Genomic DNA, 20225 nt, shown 5'->3' with positions numbered 1-20225 from the left:
TGGGATTACAGGCATGAACTACCGCACCCAGCCACTAATGGTCTTCTTGAGCCTCTGGAGACCGGACCTTTAATAGTCTTTTTTTGTTCATAAGTAGTACATATCTGATATGTTGTACTTACTCAGTGTACTTCTTGAATGAATGAATGTCATTGCCATTTTAAAATTAAAAATACAAATAAGCCAAAAGGAGAAATTAAGTCACCAGTCTTGCCACACAGACCTAACTACTAACATTCTTCTGAAGATGGGAGATAACTAGCCTCCTGCCTCTGGTCCCTGAGTCTTCTTTCATGGGGAGAGTTCATTGTAGGGACTGTGGCCATGGGACAACCTTGCTGGTAAAGCCAGCTGTTGAAGAGCCAGAAATATTGATAGTAGGCTTGCCAGGAAAATTCCTTTGAAAGTGGCACTACTTGCTTGCTCTCAAATTACTATCCTCTGTAACAAGGGTCAGATTTAAAATTATATACTCAGGGACAAAATATAAACTTGTGTTTGGATTAAACTTTTTCTACCTGTTTAAAAAGACAAGTTAGAATACCTATGTTGTATATGCCTAGAACTTAGAAAAATTATAACCTACAAGAATCTTTTCTGTTGTGTTTTTTGTAAGTGGTCTTGTGAGTTAATAAAGAAGCAATGTGATTGGATGGGAAGAACAGCGGATTGGGAGTCTACAATGTCAAATGTTAGTCCTAACTAATCACACACTAAGCTAAAGACTATGTTTACTCACTTTGAGTCTCTGTTTCCACATCAGTTAAACAAGGAACCACACTAGACAGTCTTTCAGCCCTCCCATGGTAGTATAAGGCATAAACCTCAATTTCCTTATGCTTCTCCAGGACCAATCTACTTTTCTGTGTTGTTAAGAGTTGAGGGGCTGTCTTTCTAAGATTCTAGGAACCAAATTCTAGGGTAGTTTTCTAAGATTCTAGGAACCAAAAATTAGCAAGTGAAGAGGAAACAGAATACTTTTGAATTTGCCCAGCTATGCTTTTTATAGGAAGAGCCATTTCTAGTCAGAGGATTTCAGAACATTTCAAAACTCTGTGGTGATATACTGGTTACATTCTTCCTTAGACTAAAATTACAACCTGAATGCACTTAATGATACATATGTGTATTGTAATTTGTAAACATAACTTAAAACCCTGTATCTGAGTCAGGTCATTTGTGGTTAGCCATTCAGACTTCATTTCTATTTGACAAGGGTTTATTTTAAGATTGCTTTGTGGAGCAGTTGTTTAACATTCAAGTGATCTATTAGTGTTAAGTCTTTAACCAGACTTGTTTTAAATGAGCTGGCTGTGAAGTAGAAAACCAAATATTATAGAAACTTAGATTTCCAATCCAACTTAGCAAAATCAATGTAACTTAAATGTTGTCTTCACATATGTTTGTTTAACCTGTTTTTTTTCCTTCAGTATTCCTTTAGAAGAATAGTAACTGTGTGAATAAAACTTTTTAGTTACTCTTGATACTGTTGTTTAGCAAGAACTGTAGACTTAATTGGTTGAGAAAAGAACATTTAAAGTAAAGGAATGCTTTAGTAAGTTAATTATTTCTTAGCATATCACAAATATATGTAGAAAGAATAAGATCTCATTCTATAGCTTTATTCCTAGGTTATTAAAAGCAAACTTCTATGGAAGTTAGTTCTCATTAGGATATATATATATATATATATATATATAGTGTGTGTGTGTATGTGTGTGTGTGTATTTATCTATACATGTATACATACATACATACAGGCTATGTATTATAATCCATTTGGTTATTTTGTTGGGGATGTGGGTCAATTGGATGAAAGCTAAAGATGACTTATGTAAATAGCCAAACTGTGCTTCAGAATTGTTTTATACATCAGTCTAATTCTTACCATTAGTACCGTGGCGTCCTCTCCTCTTTCCTGGTGTCCAGATTGTCACAGCTAAAGGGCATTTCTTCCTATTTAGCAAATATAACCATTATCAATTTTTAAAATGAGATTTTCGGCCCCTTCCCTTTTGTGTTATAGGTGCTCCATACTTGCTTGCAGTGCCTACGTGGCTCTGGCGTTGGGTGATAACCTTATGGCTTTGAATCATGCAGATAAACTTCTTCAGCAGCCCAAGCTGTCAGGATCTCTTAAGTAAGTGTGACTTGCCCTGTGTGTCCCTGGTTTCTTTTGTTTTGAGGTTTCTCCTTGGTTTGTGGTTTATGCTGCTTCTTTTGACTCCTCCAGTGGAATATATATTTGTAAGGAAAGCAACTGTTTAAAAGAACTTTTTTTAACCCATGCCTCGGCAGTGAAAATGTTTTCACTTGTGCTGTACTGAGCGTTAGGAGACAAAAACTTCGGACTCTAGTATCCACTTCTAGGCTTCACTGCAGCACTTTAATTCTCCAAATGAGTCAAGTCCTCAGAGAGAAGACCTACAAAAAAAGGAGTTTGGTCAATGTGATAAATCTACTTTGAGGGACCAGGCGCGGTGGCTCACGCCTGTAATCCCAGCACTTTGGGAGGCCGAGGCAGGCAAATCACGAGGTCAGGAGTTGAAGACCAGCCTGGCCAACATGGTGAAACCCTGCCTCTACTAAAAATACGAAAAATTAGCTGGGCGTAGTGGCGGGCACCTGTAATCCCAGCTACTCAGGAGGCTGAGGCAGGAGAATCGCTTGAACCCAGGAGGCAGAGGTTTCAGTAAGCCGAGATCGCACCACTGCACTCTAGCCTAGGCTACAGAGCAAGACTCTGTCTCAAAAAAAAAAGACAAGAATTTGAAAAATCTTTCCAAGCTACTGTATCATTCCAAAATCAGCTAGTTTTAGTCAAACTCCAAATACTTTTGCATTAATATCATTATCATCCTAAAATTTTCCAAAGCACATTATCTTTTCTTTTACCAAAATTGAGTAAAATACAGGCCAGGTGTGATGGCTCATGCCTGTAATCCCAGCACTTTGGGAGGCCGAGGTAGGCAGATCATTTGAGGTCGGGAGTCTGAGACCAGCCCAGCCAACGTGGTAAAACCCCATCTCTACTAAAAATACAAAAATTAGCCAGGCATGGTGACAGTCATCCATAATTCCAGCTACTTGGGAAGTTGAAACAGGAGACTCACTTGAGCCTGGGGGGCGGACATTGCGGTGAGCCAAGGTTGCACCATTGCACTCCAGGCGGAGTGACACAGCAAGACTCCCTCTCAAAAAATAAAAATAAAAATAAAATACAGCTTGAATTTTTGTATGGTGCTGATCCTGGAAATTTTATCAAAAGCCACGAGTATTCTGCACAACATTAGAACAGTTCTTTCATTCATCGTATAGGTGTATACTTACAAATGCCAAAATGTAACTACTTACTCTTTTGCTTTTTAGTGATCCCCAAACATACCTAGTGTTTTTTTTTTGTTTGTTTTGTTTTTTAAAGTAATTAAGGCCAGGCGTGGTGGCTCACACCTGTAATCCCAGCACTTTGGGAGGCCTACGTGGGCAAATCATTTGAGGTCAGGAGTTGGAGACCAGCCCTGCCAATATGGTGAAACCCCATCTCTACTGAAAATATGAAAATTAGCCGGGCATGGGGGCGCACTCCTGTAATCCCAGCTACTCGGGAGGCTGAGGCACGAGAATTGCTTGAGCTTCTGCCGAAGCTGCAGTGAGCCAAGATTGTACCACTGCACTCCAAACTGGGTGACAGAGTGAGACTCCATCTCAAAAAAAAGTAATAAGAAATCATTCAACTATATAAGAGACTTTGTCACAATTCAAATATAAGGGAGCTCCTGTTCTTCTGCAAGAAAATGTTGTCCAATATTCAGGCCTGGAAATGGGGAAGATCCTAATTTTCAGTTCAAGGCATTTGGGTTGCCTCTAAAGTACCTTCCATCCTTACCATCGCCCAACTCAAAATGCCAATGTTGGGAATTGCGGCTGATGCTGGTGTTCAGATTGTGGTGTATACGGCCATTATGAGAGAACTGGACTTTGTGTGTGTGTGTGTGTGACTGAATCTCTCTCTGTCACCCACACTAGAGTGCAGTAGCGCAATCTCAACTCACTGCAACCTCCACTTTCTGGGTTCAGGTGATTCTCCTGCCTCAGCCTCCTGAGTAGCTGGGATTACAGGAGCCCACCACCACACCCGGTTAATTTTTTTTTTCTTTTTTTGAGACAGAGTTTCACTCTGTTACCCAGGCTGGAGTGCAGTGGCATGATCTCAGCTCACTGCAACCTCTGCCTCCCCAGTTCAAGGGATTCTCCTGCCTCAGCCTCCTGCGTAGCTGGGATTACAGGCGCATGCCACTATGCCCTACTAATTTCTTTTTTTTTTTTCTTTTTTTGAGACGGAGTTTCATAGGCATGAGCCACCGCACCTGGCTAATTTTTGTATTTGCTCTTATTGCCCAGGCTGGAGTGCAATGGTGTGATCTCGCCTCATCACAACTTCCGCCTCCTGGGTTCAAGCGATTCTCCTGCCTCAGCCTCCCGAGTAGCTGGGATTACAGGCATGCACCACCACGCCTGGCTAATTTTGTATTTTTAGTAGAGATGGGGTTTCTCCATGTTGGTCAGGCTGGTCTCGAACTCCCGACCTCAGGTGATCTGCCGTCTTGGCCTCCCAAAGTGCTGGGATTACAGGCGTGAGCCACCATGCTCAACCTGGAGAGTTTTAAAACTATAAAAGTTTAGTTTGTGTTGTTGTTGTTCTTGTGTAGAAAGTCATTAAGATTTTGAGCAGATCAAAAGGTCCCCAGTTAAAAAAAAAAAAAAAAAAAACTGGGCATGGTGGCTCACGCCTATAATCCCAACACTTTGGGAAGCCGAGATGGGCAGATCACGAGATCAGGAGATCGATCTTAATTTTTATTTTTATTTTTTTTGAGATGGCATCTCACTTTGTCATTCAGGCTGAGGTGCAGTGTCATGATCACTGCTCACTGCAGCCTCAGTCTCCCAGGCTTAAGTGATTCTCCCACCTCAGCCTCCTGAGTAGCTGAGACTACAGGTGTATGCCACCACGCCCAGCTAATTTTTGTATTTTTTTTGTAGAGACAGGGTTTTGCCATGTTGCCCACGCTGTTCTCAAACTCCTGGACTCAGCAGTCCACCCACCTAGGCCTCTTGAAGTGTTGAGATTAAAGGCATGAGCCACTACACCCAGCCAGTTGATTCGTTTTACCTAAATAAATTTAGATTTCAATTTAAGGACATGAAATATGAGACATATATCCAATGTATAATAACATAATATACCCAGCATTATTTTACATTGGGTATTTTTGTGATGTTGGACTTTTCAGTTTGGAATCTGTTTTTTCATTTTAGGTTTTTGGGACATTTATATGCTGCAGAAGCCCTCATCTCTCTCGACAGAATATCTGATGCCATTACTCACTTGAACCCGGAGAATGTCACTGATGTCTCCTTAGGGATCTCTTCAAATGAGCAGGACCAAGGTTAATGAGGACACCTTTGATCAGAACTGGTCACTGTTTCCATTTCCCTCCTGTCATAATTCAGGATGTGTGGAAATTTAAGGGCATGGTGGTAATGAGAAGGAAGTTTTAGGTTGGCTTTCCACATTTTTGTCTGTGCTTACTTTGTAGCAGTTGTTGCTAAGTAGACCTGAGAGTTAATGATCACATCATCTAAATTCTCACTTTTGAAAGGCTGGTACTGTTAGAATGGTTAATTTTGGTTCTGATATTATTTATTTGTTTTCCTTTGGAGTGATTCTAAAATCCATAAGGGAGTAAAAATATTACATTCAAGAGTCAGTTTTAGTCCAGGCGTGGTGGCTCACTCCTGTAATCCCGGCACTTTGGGAGGCTGTAGCAGGAGGATCACTTGAGCCCAAGAGTTCGAGACCAGCCTGGGCAACCTGGTGAGACCCTGTCTCTATTTTAAAAATAAGGAAAGGAAGAAAAGTTTGTTTTAAATCATTGCTAAATTTCTAAATAATTGTTGGGTGTGGTGGCTCACACCTGTAATCCCAACACTTTGGGAGGCCGAGGCGGGCGGATCACCTGAGGTCAGGAGTTCAAGACCAGCCTGGCCAACATAGTGAAACCCCGTCTCTACCAAAAATACAAAATTAGTAGGGCATGGTGGCGCAAGCCTGTAATCTCACCTACTCAGGAGGCTGAGACAGGAGAATCGCACCCGGGAGGTGGAGGTTGCAGTGAGCCAAGATCACGCCACTGCACTCAGCCTGGGTGACAGAGCAAGACTCTGTCTGAAGAAAAAAAAAAAAATTAAATAATTAAAGCTGTGTGACATTCATTTTACTCAAGATTAGTGCTCAGGTTTGAGATGGTGGTGGGTGGTAGCATTCTGACATTTTTTAATGGAATCTCCACTACATGAAAAGTAAATAAATTGCTTTATATTAAATTTCCATTTCATAAAGAAAGTTAGGTTTTTAGAAAATATGCTCTCAGCTGGGCACAGTGGCTCACGCCTGTAATCCCAGCACTTTGGGAGGCCATGGTGGGTGGATCACCTGAGGTCAGGAGTTCAAGACCAGCCTGACCAACATGGTGAAACCCTGTCTCTACTAAAAATACAAAATTAGCCAGGCATGGTGGTATGCCCCTGTAATCCCAGCTACTCAGGAGGCTGAGGCCAGAGAATCACTTGAACTCAAGAGGCGGAGGTTGCAGTGAGTCGTGCCATTGCACTCCGGCCTGGGCGGCAACAAGAGCAGAACTCCATCTCCAAAAAAAAAACCAGCCTGACCAACATGGTGAAACCCCCTCTCTACTAAAAATACAAAAATTAGCCAGGGATGGTGGCGCACGCCTATAATCCCAGCTACTCAGGAGGCTGAGGCAGGAGAATCGCTTGAACTCAGGAGGCGGAGGTTGCAGTGAGCCAAGATCACGTCACTGCACTCCAGCCTGGGCAACAGAGTGAGGCTCCATCTCAAAAAAAACAAAAGAAAAGAAAATATGCCCTCTACCTTCTGAGCCTGAGGAGAAAAAAAAGAAAATATGCTCTGTTGTTCTGCCCCTCAGATTTATTTTCGTGTTTTTGTAGGATCAGACAAAGGTGAAAATGAAGCAATGGAATCCTGTAAGTAAGAAGTTTTGTGATACTTAAGTAGCCTGGCCTGCATCCCAAAAATTTAGATTCTAAATCTTCTGTGTTCATTTTTCTGCCTGAGGAATACTGCTGTGCCAAGTGGCTCCTCAAGGCGATAGATTGGGTTGCTCCCTTGCTGTTGGCATGGCCTCTTCACCAGTGTCTACACTCTTTTTCCCCAGCTGGGAAGCGGGCCCCTCAGTGCTACCCCAGTTCCGTCAACTCTGCCAGGACTGTGATGCTGTTCAACCTTGGCAGTGCTTACTGCCTGAGGAGCGAATATGACAAAGCCCGAAAGTGTCTCCACCAGGTGAGTCCAGAGTGGGAGGAACTGAACCTTGTAAAGCAGCCAACACAAGTTTGAGGTTTATATTTTTTGTTACTTTGTTTGAGGCATCTGATCAGTTTGTTAAATATTGGAATATCACTTTCCCAGATACAAAAATATTCTTGCAAGGTAAACAACTGATCAACATTGTAAATGAACCTAGACACTTAATGGAGAGTTTTTCTTGATGATTTTATTTAAAAAAAAAATTTTTTTGCCAGGCACAGTGGCTCATGCCTCCCAGCACTTTGGGAGTCCGAGGCAGGCGGATCATAAGGTCAGGAGTTTGAGACCACCTGGCCAATATGATGAAACCCCATCTCTACTAAAAATACAAAAATTAGCCAGGTTGGTGGCACGCGCCTGTAGTCCCAGCTACTCAGGAGGCTGAAGCAGGAGAATCGCTTGAATCCGGGAGGTGGAGGTTGCAATGAGCCAAGATTGTGCCACTGTACTCCAGCCTGGGCAACAGAGCGAGACTCCATCTCAAAAAAAAAAAAAAAGAATGTTTAAATTTCAAATTAGCAGAATAAAAAGCAACTTGGGGCCGGGCACAGTGGCTCACATCTGTAATCCCACACTCTGGGAGGCTGAGACAGGCAGATCACTTGAGTCCAGGAGTTTGAGACCAGCCTGGGCAACATAATGAGACCCTGTCTCTACTAAAAATACCAAAAATTAGCCAGGCATGGTGGTGCATTCCTGTAGTCCCAGATACTTAGGAGACAGAGGTAGGAGGATTACCTGAGCCTGGGAGGTCGCGGCTGCAGTCAGCCAAGATCGTGCCACTGCACTCCAGCATAGGCAACTGGAGTGAGACCCTGTCCCAAAAAAAAAAGAAGTAACTTGACAGTTTTAATTATTAAAATTCCAAGAGATGGAAAACTGTCTAAAAGATCAGTTATATAAATAATAGTGCATCTGTACAGTTGAAGACAATGCAGCTATAAACTCTAGGTACTAAAATGGAAAGATGTCCAAGACATACTAAATGAAAACAGCAAGGTGTGAAACAGTTTCTGTATAAGCCTGTATACATGCATAAAAGATCTCTGAAAGGACACACCAAGAAGAAACTGCAAACATTAGTTGTTGGGGTGGCAGGATGAATACTACATGGCTGGAGCAGTAGAATGGGAGACTTTTCACTGTATACTCTTATGCTTTTAATTTTTTTTTTTTTTTGAGACGGAGTTTTGCTGTTGTTGCCCAGGCTGGAGTGCCATGGCGCGATCTCGGCTCACTGCAACCTCCGCCTCCCGGGTTCAAGTAGTTCTCCTGCCTCAGCCTCCCAAGTAGCTGGGATTACAGGCATGTACCACCACGCCTGGCTAATTTTGTATTTTTAGTAGAGACGGGGTTTCTCCATGTTTGAGGCTGGTCTCGAACTCCTGACCTCAGGTGATCCACCCGCTTCGGCCTCCCGAAGTGCTGGGATTACAGGTGTGAGCCACCGTGCCCGGCTGCTTTTAAATTGTGAATTGTGTAAATCTTTTTTCAAAATGCGAATTATAGGCCGGGCACGGTGGCTCATGCCTGTAATCCCAGCACTTTGGGAGGCCGAGGCGGGCGGATCATGAGGTCAGGAGATCAAGACCATCCTGGCTAACACGGTGAAACCCCGTCTCTACTAAAAATACAAAAAAATTAGCCAGGCATGGTGGCATGTGCCTGTAGTCCTAGCTACTCGGGCAGCTGAGGCAGGAGAATGGCATGAACCTGGGAGGCGGAGCTTGCAGTGAGCCAAGATCGCACCACTGCACTCCAGCCTGGGCAACAGAGCGAGACTCTGTCTCAAAAAAATAAATAAATAAATAAAGTGAATTATAAATCCACCTTTCAGAAAGCCAATACTAGAGAAACTCCATACACACTAAAGAAAGCTACTGGCAATATATAACTAAAATAAACCTCTGAATTCTACCACTGAAATGTTGCATCATGAAGCTTCAAGGAAGATTTTGATTGGATCTCTTTAGTAGGTCACCTGCTAATCCCTGTACCAATCATGGGCATTGAGCCATACCTGTAGTAGGGGTATGGCTGCCCCAGAGGAATCTCACAAAATTAGAAATAATTCCTCAAAAGGACATTCATCCAGCAAATATCTGTTGAGCACTTACTTCTGAGCTAAACCATGGGAATAAGACTGCACATAAGCAGACATACTACAATCTTGCCCTTGCTTGTAGACCTTTGCAGTTAGGAGACACCTTCCTAAAAAGGGAATTGCATGGTCAGAGGATATGCAGGATTTTAAGACTTCTGATATAGAAAGTTTGTATCAAATGGTACATTCTCCAGCAGCAGATGAGAAGGCCCACATTCCCACATGCTTGCCACAGCAACTAAAGTTGATATTAAACCTCTTCTCAGGAGATAGGGTGGCTTTCAGCCGGGCGCGGTGGCTCACACCTGTAATCCCAACACTTTGGGAGGCCGAGGCAGGTGGATCACCTGAGGTCAGGAGTTCGAGACCAGCCTTACCAACATGGAGAAATCCTGTCTCTACTAAAAATGCAAAAATTAGCTGGGCGTGGTGGCACATGCCTGTCTGTAACCTCAGCTACTCAGGAGGCTGAGGCAGGAGAATTGCTTGAACCCAGGAGGTGGAGGTTGTGGTGAGCCGAGATCGCACCATTGCACTCCAGCCTGGGCAACAAGAGCGAAACTCTGTCTCAAAAAAAAAAAGGCCTATGTGGCTTTCACATAGGTTCCTGCTTATGTAAGCAACCTTGTTGTGCCTAGAAGTGATGATGCTTTACCATGTGAAAAATAACTACAAATTCTATTTAGTCAACTTCGTGGCATCTGGTCAGCATTTCTGATCCCAAATCAGAAAAGTTAAGTGACAGGCTGTCCAGGGTAACATGTTTGATATTATCTAGGCATTGAGTGTATGAATTAAACCAGTAAGAGTTAAAATGTTTCATTCTTCTCAGTAGCAAGGCTAGGGTGTTAAGCAGCCCCTCTCAAAGTGCCCCCAGACCCCAGTCACTGCAGCAAACAGAGCTTTTGATCTAAAGTTACAGTGTGTACAGTCCAGCTCAGGTTCTCATACAGCAGGTGGCCATGGCTGCTGCCACGCTGGGAGAGACAGATGGGGTCAGGCCTGGTTCAGGGTCTGAAGGGGGTTTTGTTTTGGTCCCTTGGTTTTTAGGTTAATCCAATGGCTGGACCTTTGTTAATTGGGAGGCCCACCCTGCCTGGGAGGGAAGAACAGTGATGTGAAGAGTTGGAAAGGGCTCCGAGTAGATGTTTCCAAGGTTGCCTGCCCACCACTAACCATTCTGAACAGCCAGTAAGCAAAATGCCATTAAGTATCATAAAGATGTTGCCTTGAATTCTTGTATTTTAAAAAAAGCTTCAGACTGTGGTCATTGCAAAAAACAGTAAATAAAATGTGTTACTAGCCACTTGGATGGAAAGTAGAGATTTTACTATCCGCAAAATGGGCCGGGCACAGTGGCTCATGTCTGTAATCCCAGCACTTTAGGAGGCCAAGGCGGGTGGATCATCTGAGGTGAGGAGTTCAAGACTAGCCTGGACAACATGATGAAACCCCGTCTATATTAAAAATACAAGAAATTAGCCAGGCGTGGTGGCAGGAGCCTGTAATCCCAGCTACATGGGAGGCTGAGGCAGGAGAATCGCTTGAACCCAGGAGGCGGAGGTTGCAGTGAGCCTAGATCACGCAATTGCACTCCAGCCTGGGCAACAAGAGCAAAACTCCGTCTCAAAAAAAAAAAATCCACAAAATGGTATAAAGACGATCTTGCCCATACAGCTTGCCTAGAAAGCTAGGCTTAGATGTATAAAATCTCATTTTCTGAAAAGAGTTGTTATAGCTCAGTGTTGTGGCGAGAGGAATAAAAGCCGCCCCACCTCATTCATGAGGAACTTCTTAGAAGCACATGCTCTGGGCAACATGCCCCGCTAGTCTTGAGATTTCTCCTAATGCTGCCCGAAACCAACCTAGTACACGTTTCTGGTCTTCCCCAACATCTCCCACGTTCAAGCTGCTACCTTCAGTACCATTTCTCCCCATTTTCTACCTGTGAGATATCTACCCTGCAAGGACTAAAGCAGGCCTTCCTTACCCCAAAGCTCTGTTTGAAAGAAACTTCTTTCTTTCTCTCCATATTCACAGCACATTCACTGCCTTTCTCCCTGGCATTTACGTAACTTTGTTTGGATTATTGTTAGTTATTTGCATGCTTGTTTATTATCAGGGGAAGTCCCTGTCTTATCTCCATACCCACCTCTGTTCAATAAGTATTTGTAGAAATCTATTATCTGATTAGATTAAGAGAAGAGGCAGAGCTGTCTGGAAGCAATGAGCAACTAAAACTAGATGGGGAAGTACAAGTTGATAATAAGGTGAGGAATATTTTGGCTGTAGCCCAAAGAGGCCCAGACTGAGGAAATAAACCTGTAATTTCAGCACTTCTGTCCAGAGCAGTCCAGGCTTCTTTCTTCAGGACTGGATCAGAGAGAAACTGCTGGCCGATGCTATTGCTCTTACTCAGATCTAAGGGCAGCATGTTGCCTAAACTAGTAAATTATTTTATTGGACTAAATTGAACTGTGTTTCAGTCCTTAAGAATGGAGACATCAAACATGCTACGTGGTACATTTTTTCTGTATTACGATTTAAGTTTGAATTATTATTCCTGACATTGACAACTTACAGTTTGTAATACTGAAGTGTTACTTAGGAAAACAAATGGGCATGCAGATTTTGATGTCATTGCAACTGTATGTGTCTGTTGTGAAAGCCACCAGCAGAATTGGATGGTTGACTATAGTATCGGGGTGTCCAGTCACCCATCTCAAAACCCAGAGTATTACATGTCTAGCTTAATTGGTAGGTTTTAAGACAAAAGGAACTGAGGCTCATCAGAGCAGAACAACAGGTAGTCCCTAGGAAGTCACGTGGGAATGAACTTGAATAAGTTTGTTACCTTGTTGGTTGACAGATGTACTTGGAGTGTGTATCTTAAGCTGTTGTTTTTTCACGGGCATCTTTCTGTTTTGAGCAAAGGCGGCTTCAATGATCCATCCTAAAGAGGTGCCCCCTGAGGCCATCTTGCTGGCAGTCTACCTTGAACTGCAGAATGGTGAGTAATTCTGTTTAGGACTTTATTCCTTGAAAGAGCCTGAGATTTTTTGGTTGGGAGACAGGGTCTCACTGTGTTGCCCAGGCTGGAGTGCAGTGGTACCATCAGAGCTCACTGCAGCCTCCAAACTCCTGGGCTCAAGCAGCCTTCCCACCTCAGCCTCCCAGGTAGCTGGGACTCCAGGTGCACGCCACTGAGCCCAACTAATTTTTTAAATTTTTTGTAGAGATGTGGTCTCGCTTTGTTGCCCAGGCTGCTCTCGAACTTATGGGCTCAAGCAATCCTCCCATCTTACCCTCCCTAGTAGCTGGGATGACAAGCATAAGCCACCATGCTCAGCCAAGGCTGAGATTTTTTTTTTTTTTTTTGAGACAAAGAGTCTTGCTCTGTAGCCCAGGCTGGAGTGCAGTGGCGCAATCTCGGCTCACTGCAAGTTCCACCTCCCGGGTTCACACCATTCTCCTGCCTCAGCCTCCCGAGTAGCTGGGACTACAGGCGCCTGCCACCACGCCCAGCTAATTTTGTGTATTTTTAGTAGAGACAGGGTTTCACCGTGTTGGCCAGGATGGTCTGGATCTCCTGACCTCATGATCCGCCCACCTCGGCCTCCCAAAGTGCTGGGATTACAGGCGTGAGCCACCGCATCCGGCAAGGCTGAGATTTTTAATGTCTGTTTTTTCTCTTCAGACATTTGACCCATCAAATTCTTTTCAGAATTTGACCCATCAAATTCTTTTTTTTTTTCTTTTTTGAGATGGAGTCTCGCTCTGTCACCCAGGCTGGAGTGCAGTGGCACTATCTCAGCTCACTGCAACCTCCGCCTCCCGGGTTCAAGGTTCGAGAGATTCTCCTGTCTCAGCCTCTCAAGTAGCTGGGATTACAGGCACCCACCAACATGCCTGGTTAATTTTTGTATTTTTAGTAGAGACTGGGTTCACCATGTTGGCCAAGCTGGTCTTGAACTTCTGACCTCAGGTGATCTACCTGCCTCGGCCTCTCAAAGTGCTGGGATTATAGGCATGAGCCAGAGCGGACGACCCATCAAATTCTACATAAAAATATAGTTAGGAGCTGGGCACAGTGGTGCATGCCTATAATCCCAGCACTTTGGGAGGCTTAGGTGGGCTGATCACCAGAGTTCAGGAGTTCAAGACCAGCCTGGGCAACATAGCAAAACCCCATCTCTACAAAAAATACAAAAATTAGCTGGGTGTGGTGGCGTGCGCCTGTAGTTCCAGCTACTCGGAAGGCTGAGATTGGAGGATCACTTGAGCCCTGGAGGTTGAGGCTGTAGTGAGCTGAGATCATGCCAGAATGAGACCTTGTCTAAAAAAATAATAATAGGCCGGGCACAGTGGCTCACGCCTATAATCCCAGCACTTTGGGAGGCCGACACGGGTGGATCATTTGAGGTCAGGAGTTCAAAACCGGCCTAGCCAACATGGTGAAACCCCATCTCTACTGAAAATACAAAAATTAGCTAGGCATGTTGGCGCATGCCTGTAATCCAGGTACTTAGGAGGCTGAAGCAGGAGAATCGCTTGAGCCTGGGAAGTGGGAGGTTGCAGTGAGCCGAGACACACCACTGCACTCCAATCTGGGTGACAGAGTGAAACCCTGTCTCAAATAATAATAATAATAATAAATACCTATATCTAGCTAGATAGATAGATAGATAAATAGATAGATAAATAGATAGATAAATTGATGGATAGATATAGTTAGGGAGTTCTTGGTATCCTACAAATACTCCTTACAAGTTAAGCTTATCTCCTTTTATCTGAGAAAATACAGAATCATAACTTCAGACACTTAATTATAATTAATCACTATTAATTAACCTTTCTCCTAGGCCGCTAAATGACTAACTGAGAACATGAGTTAGAATGCAGTTGCTTTGAGTTGTACACCATAGTATTTCGAACACAGATATTAACAAGTTTTACAGTAAGCCAGTTCTTGCTGAGAATTATTTATTCAAACATAAATTCAGGTCATGCCTCTAGGGCATATACGATCTCCAAGATGTATCTCACTAGAAGAAAGGCTGTTGGCTCTAAATATGAGATAGCATGAAGTAGAAAAGAGACATGAATGAGAGAGATTAGAAGGGACAGAAATAGGCCGGGTGCAGTGGCTCATGCATATAATCCCAACACTTTGGGAGGCCGAGGCAGGCAGATCATGAGGTCAGGAGATCAAGACCATCCTGGCTAACATGGTGAAACCCTGTCTCTACTAAAAATACACAAAATTAGCTGGGCGTGTTGGCATGCAGTTGTAGTTCCAGCTACTCAGGAGGCTGAGGCAGGAGAATTGCTTGAATCCGGAGGCGGAGCTTGCACTGAGCCGAGATTGCGCCACTGCACTCCAGTCTGAACGACAGAGCGAGACTCCCATCTCAAAAAAAAAGGGACATAAATGAAGTCACAGCCAGGCGTGGAGTCCTAGCTACTCTGGAGGCTGAGGCGGAAGGATTAAGGTCAAGAGCTCAAGGCTATAGTGTGCAGTATTGCTCCTGTGAACAGTCACTGCACTCCAGCCTGAGCAACATAGTGAGACCCTGTCTCTTTTTTAAAAAATTAAAAAAAGGCTGGGCACAGTAGCTCATGCCCGTAATCCCAGATACTCTGGAGGCTGAGGCAGGAGAATTGCTTGAATCTGGGAGATGGAGGTTGCAGTGAGCCATAATCGCCCCACTGCACTCTAGCCTGGGCCACAAAACAAGACTCTGTCTCAAAAAAAAAACCCCAGTGTTCTAAGGCATAACTCCTTGTTGACCTTGGGAACTCTTACAAGGCTCCCCTTTTTTTAATAGCTGAAGAAGGGGTCTTAAGTGCCTGGCACCCAGCGGGCCTTAGCCTCCTTAAAGATGTGATTAGGGTTAGTGCATTGCCCTAGATTGTTTCATTGTTTTTTGTTTGTCTTGAGACAGGGTCTCACTTTGTCACCCAGGCTGGAATGTAGTGGCGTGATCTCGGCTCACTGCAGCCTTGACCTCCCAGGTTCAAGCAGCCCTCCTGCCTCAGCCCCCCAAGTAGCTGGGACTACAGGCATGCACCACCACGCCCAGCTAATTTTTGTATTTTTTTGTAGAAATGGGGTTTCACTATGTTACCCAAGCTGGTCTCGAACTCCTGAGCTCAGGCGATCTGCCCACCTCGGCCTCCCAAAGTGCTAGGGTTACAGGCATGAACCAACCCTCCCAGATGATCGTTTCTTTTATACAGCCCACCTATAACAAGTTCTCTACCTGGGCTGTACCTTAGAATCACTGGGAAGCTTTTAAAAATTCCATTGCCCAGGCCATGCCCTACATCGCTTAAATAAGAATTTCTGGGGATAAGATGGAGGCTTTATGGGATTCCAGTGTACAGCCAAGGCTGCAGATGACAGCTCTTCTAGATCATCTTTTACCTCCCTAGCAGGATTTTCATGTCTTGCTTTGTGTGTGGTAGTATTGTTCTGTGCTTTGTTTTTTAACGGGAAGTGTTTTTATAGGTAATACTCAGCTGGCCTTACAGATCATCAAAAGGAATCAGCTGCTCCCTGCAGTGAAAACACACTCCGAAGTGAGAAAGAAGCCAGTGTTTCAGCCTGTCCACCCGATCCAGCCCATCCAAATGCCAGCTTTCACCACTGTGCAGAGAAAGTGATACTTCACTTTTGGAAAACTGTTACCTGAGACCCAGGGGAGTATTTACTGGCCATTTTAGTTGTATTACAGCAGAATGAATAAAAGATGGTGAAGGCTGTTAATTTTGAGACGATTCTACCCCTGACTTTTGGCCAAAAGCTTACTTAAAATTAAGGATTTACTAAGTCATCATCAGCTGTTTTTCTTAATTTCAGCCAGACTATTAATTTTGAGCCATTATGTAATATACGCCATAGGCAATTAAAACAATTTTATCAGAAGTCTTATACAGTCTTTTATTGACTATTAGATTATTTTAGCATCTGAGGTTTTGTGTTAACGTTCAAAAATTGACAAAGAACATCAGTAGTAGATAAATAGCCAGTTCAGAAGCTGACCTGGGGGTGAAGGGGAGGGAAAGAGAGTTGATGTGTTTTATGTCTAGTTATGACTGAAAAGACCAGAAAATGTGTTGAGAAATTAGGTTAAGAAGATACAACTGGGCCAGGCACAGTGGCTCATCCCTATAATCCCAGCACCTTGGGAGGCTGAGTTGGGCAGATCACTTGAGGTCAGGAGTTTGAGACCAGCCTGGCCAACATGGTGAAACCCCATCTCTACTAAAAATACAAAAATTAGCCAGGCATGGTGGCACACACCTGTAGTCCCAGCTACTCAGGAGGCTGAGGCAGGAGAATCACTTGAACCTGGGAGGTCGAGGTTGCGGTGAGCCGAGATTCCACCATTGCACTCCAGCCTGGGCGACAGAACAAGACGGTCTCAAAAAAAAGACACAACTGATCTGTTAGGAATCATTTGCTTAAAAAGTGCAAATACAACAGGGTTCAGTGTATTGGCCTTGTTCACTCTCCTAGGTTCTGGAGTCTGTTAGCAGGCAGTTTAAGGTTCATTACTAACCCTTTTGCAAATGCAAACAAGAATTTAATAGCTTCTTCCCAAGAGACAGTTATGTGTTGTGGGATTGACATTGACAAAATTTGCCAGTAGGATGGATATACACTAACATTAAGTAGGGGGAAAAAAAAACAATACAAGTGGGTGCAGTGGCTCACATCTGTAATCCCATTGTTTTGGGAGACCAAGGCGGGAGGATCGCTTGACGAGTTCAAGACCAGCCTGGGCAACATAGCAAGACTCTGTCTCTGAAACATTTTTAAAAGCTGGACATGGTGGCCCATGCCAGTAGGCCTAGCTATTCTGGAGGCTGAGGTGGGAGGATTGTTTGAGCCTAGGAATTCAAGGCTGCAGTGAGCTATGATGGCACCACTGCACTCCAGCCTGAGTGACAGAGTGAGACCCTGTCTCAAACAAACAAAAGACAATGTAGATTTGCTCTAGTAAATTGGGTGTCCCCCTCGTTAAGATGGTGTTTGGTAGATTCATCGAAGCTTGCCATTTAGGAACATCCCTTAACGTCACAATGCTTCACTTCCCTAGTTTGGAGACACATTAGCTGAATCTACGTGTAACCTCAGTTTCAGAACTAGAGAGACAAGTGTGTGGATAAGCACTGATTTATCTGAAACTTTATCTGAATTATTCTTTTTTTTTTCCTTTGAGACGGAGTCTTGCTCTGTCTCCCAGGCTGGAGTGCAGTGGCACAATCTCAGCTCACTGCAACCTCTGCCTCCCAGGTTCAAGTGATTCTCCTGCCTCAGCCTCCTGAGTTGCTGGGATTTCAGGTGCCCGCCACCACGCCTGGCTAATTGTTGTATTTTTAGTGGAGACGGGGTTTCACCATGTTGGTCAGGCTGGTCTGGAACTCCTGACCTTGTGATCCGTCCGCCTCAGCCTCCCAAAGTGCTAGGATTACAGGCGTGAGCGAGCCACTACTGCACCTGGCCGTTTTTTTTTTGTTTGTTTGTTTGTTTTTTTGAGACGGAGTTTTGCTCTTGTTGCCCAGGCTGGAGTGCAATGGCGCAATCTCGGCTCACCGCAACCTCTGCCTCCCAGATTCAAGCGATTCTCCTGCCTCAGCCTCCAGAGTAGCTGGGATTACAGGCATGCGCCACCATGTCTGGCTAATTTTGTATTTTTAGTAGAGATGGGGGTTTCTCCACGTTGGTCAGGCTGGTCTCAAACTCCCGACTTCAGGTGATCCGCCTGCCTCAGCCTCCCAACATGCTGGGATTACAGGCGTGAGCCACCGAGCCCAGCCTATCTGAATTATTCTGTTGCTGACAGGAAACGGAACTCAGGTAATGATATATACTAGAACTGAGTATTTGTGACTGAGATAGGCATTACCAACAGACTCAAAGAAGGGGAGAATATCCTCCTCTTTTTAAACATGGATGGATGGATGTAGGGGCTCCATTGATCGAGTACCACATTGTAGTTGTTTTGTACACAGAGTAGATCTTTACAGGTGGACATAGAAAGCAGAGATAGCCTAGCTTCCTTGGACCTCTTGAAGCCCCTTCTAAGTAGGACCATAGGACCCGTAATCTGCACTGCTGTTGGTTTAAGTCTGCCGTCTCTCCTTTCCCATACTCCAGACCGACAACAGTACTGTGAGACCCACTCAAATGAGCAGAATTGCTTAGCCTGGGAAGTTTCTGGAGAGTGAGTCCACAGACTTCATAAATCGCTAGGAACTCACATAGTCATGGTAGTATGAAGGGGAAAAGCCCTATAATTGTACTTCAAAAAAACACATCTTTAGAGAAATCAAGAAATTAGAACTTTCTCTGCATGCTGGTTTGTTTATGGGAAAGTAGGCAATACCTAGTAAGGGTAGGGCAGGTCCTATGTTAAATAAAACTATATTTGGCTGCAAGTCGCAAAAAATAGGTCTGTGACTTAAACAAAGATTATTTTTCTCTCACTTGAGAAGGGGATACGAAGGCAGCTGCTGGCCTGGGTTCTAGTGTCCCGTGATGCCATCCAGGACTCAGCTCTGTTTTTCCATGCCACTGTCCTCAGCATTTGGGCATTTGTTTCCATAGTCACAAGATATTCCAGTATCACATCAACATTGAAGGCAAGAAAAATAGGGCAAAAACTAGCTAATCTTGATGGGAGACTATCTGGAACAAAACTTTCTTAGAAACCCCAGCAGCCTTGAGCTTAACATCTCTTTTGTTACATCATGTCATGGAGCCATCCTAAGCTGCAGGGAAGCCTGGCAAAGATGTCATAACCATGTCTGCTGCAGTTGCTGGCATAGCCCTGCACATCCTAAGGGAGGCCAATTCAGTGTTTTCAGATTAATGTTCCAGCAGCTCAGCTTTTCCTTCCACTGCCGACTGTCAGCAGAGCCCAGCAAATTAAATATAAGTTCTTCACCTCTGTGTCTGGACTCATACTGTTTCCCATAGCCAGGAAGGCTTCTTCCCACCTATTTTTCCTGCCCCAATTTGTTAAAGCCACCTCTGCTAACTGAGGTAACTCTGTCAGAGGGGTTTGAACCAGAGCAACTCCATCTTAAATGGGAGCTGGGTAAAATAAGGCTGAAAGCTACTGGGCTGCATTCCCAGGTGGTTAAGGCTTAAGGCATTCTGAGTCACAGGGTGAGATAGGAGAGCAGCACAAGATACAGGTCATAAAGACCTTGCTGATAAAACAGGTTGCAGTAAAGAAGCCAGCTAAGACCCACCAAAACCAAGATGGCGATGAGAGTGACATCCTCACTGCTACACTCCCACCAGCGCCATGACAGTTTACAAATGCCATGGCAACATTGGGAAGTTAGTCTATATGGCCTAAAAAGGGGAAGCATGAATAATCCACCCATTGTTTCGCACATCATCAAGAAATAACCATAAAAATGGGCAACCAGCAGCCCTCAGGGCTGCTCTGCCTGTGTAGTAGCCATTCTTTGTTCCTTTACTTTCTTAATAAACTTGCTTTCACTTTACAGACTTACGCTGAAGTCTTTCTGAAATCTCTTGGAGTCTAGATCGGGACTCCTTTCTAGTAACAACCCTATCTATACAAAAAGGCTTTTGGCCAGGTTTGGTAGTTTATGCCTGTGATCCCAGCACTCTGGGAGGCCAAGGTGGGTGGATCATTTGAAGTCAGGAGTTCGAGACCAGCCTGG

At 44.2% G+C, this 20225-nt stretch overlaps 1 protein-coding gene and 1 long non-coding RNA gene across 14 annotated transcripts in view; one reads left to right on the top strand and one right to left on the bottom strand.

The window, feature by feature from the left end:
- CNOT10 (CCR4-NOT transcription complex subunit 10) overlaps positions 1-16446 on the top strand; it is a 90220-nt gene extending 73774 nt beyond the window's left edge. For 9 of the 11 annotated variants that reach the window (XM_003776292.4, XM_002813958.5, XM_063722156.1 and 6 more), the window contains 6 exons: positions 2027-2140; positions 5320-5450; positions 7033-7068; positions 7260-7387; positions 12450-12525; positions 16027-16446. In XM_003776292.4, the coding sequence (XP_003776340.2) occupies positions 2027-2140; positions 5320-5450; positions 7033-7068; positions 7260-7387; positions 12450-12525; positions 16027-16181 (640 nt within the window). In that variant the 3' untranslated portion in view covers positions 16182-16446. Of the gene's footprint in view, positions 1-2026; positions 2141-5319; positions 5451-7032; positions 7069-7259; positions 7388-10565; positions 10707-12449; positions 12526-16026 lie in introns of those variants that run through there. The other 2 variants (XR_008523807.2, XR_008523806.2) reach the window with 2 other exon arrangements.
- The window catches only part of LOC129058598 (uncharacterized), an 86244-nt gene that overhangs the window by 45500 nt on the left and 20519 nt on the right, over positions 1-20225 (bottom strand). For all 3 annotated transcript variants that reach the window (XR_008523808.2, XR_008523811.2, XR_008523810.2), the window contains 2 exons: positions 2038-2424; positions 1889-1956 (listed from right to left, as the gene is read on the bottom strand). This is a non-coding gene — a long non-coding RNA (uncharacterized LOC129058598). The remainder of the gene's footprint in view (positions 1-1888; positions 1957-2037; positions 2425-20225) is intronic.

Source organism: Pongo abelii, chromosome 2 (assembly GCF_028885655.2).
Source record: "Pongo abelii isolate AG06213 chromosome 2, NHGRI_mPonAbe1-v2.0_pri, whole genome shotgun sequence".
Lineage (NCBI taxonomy): Eukaryota > Metazoa > Chordata > Mammalia > Primates > Hominidae > Pongo > Pongo abelii.
Note: the sequence above shows the minus strand (reverse complement) of the source record. Positions and strands in the feature narration are given on the sequence as shown.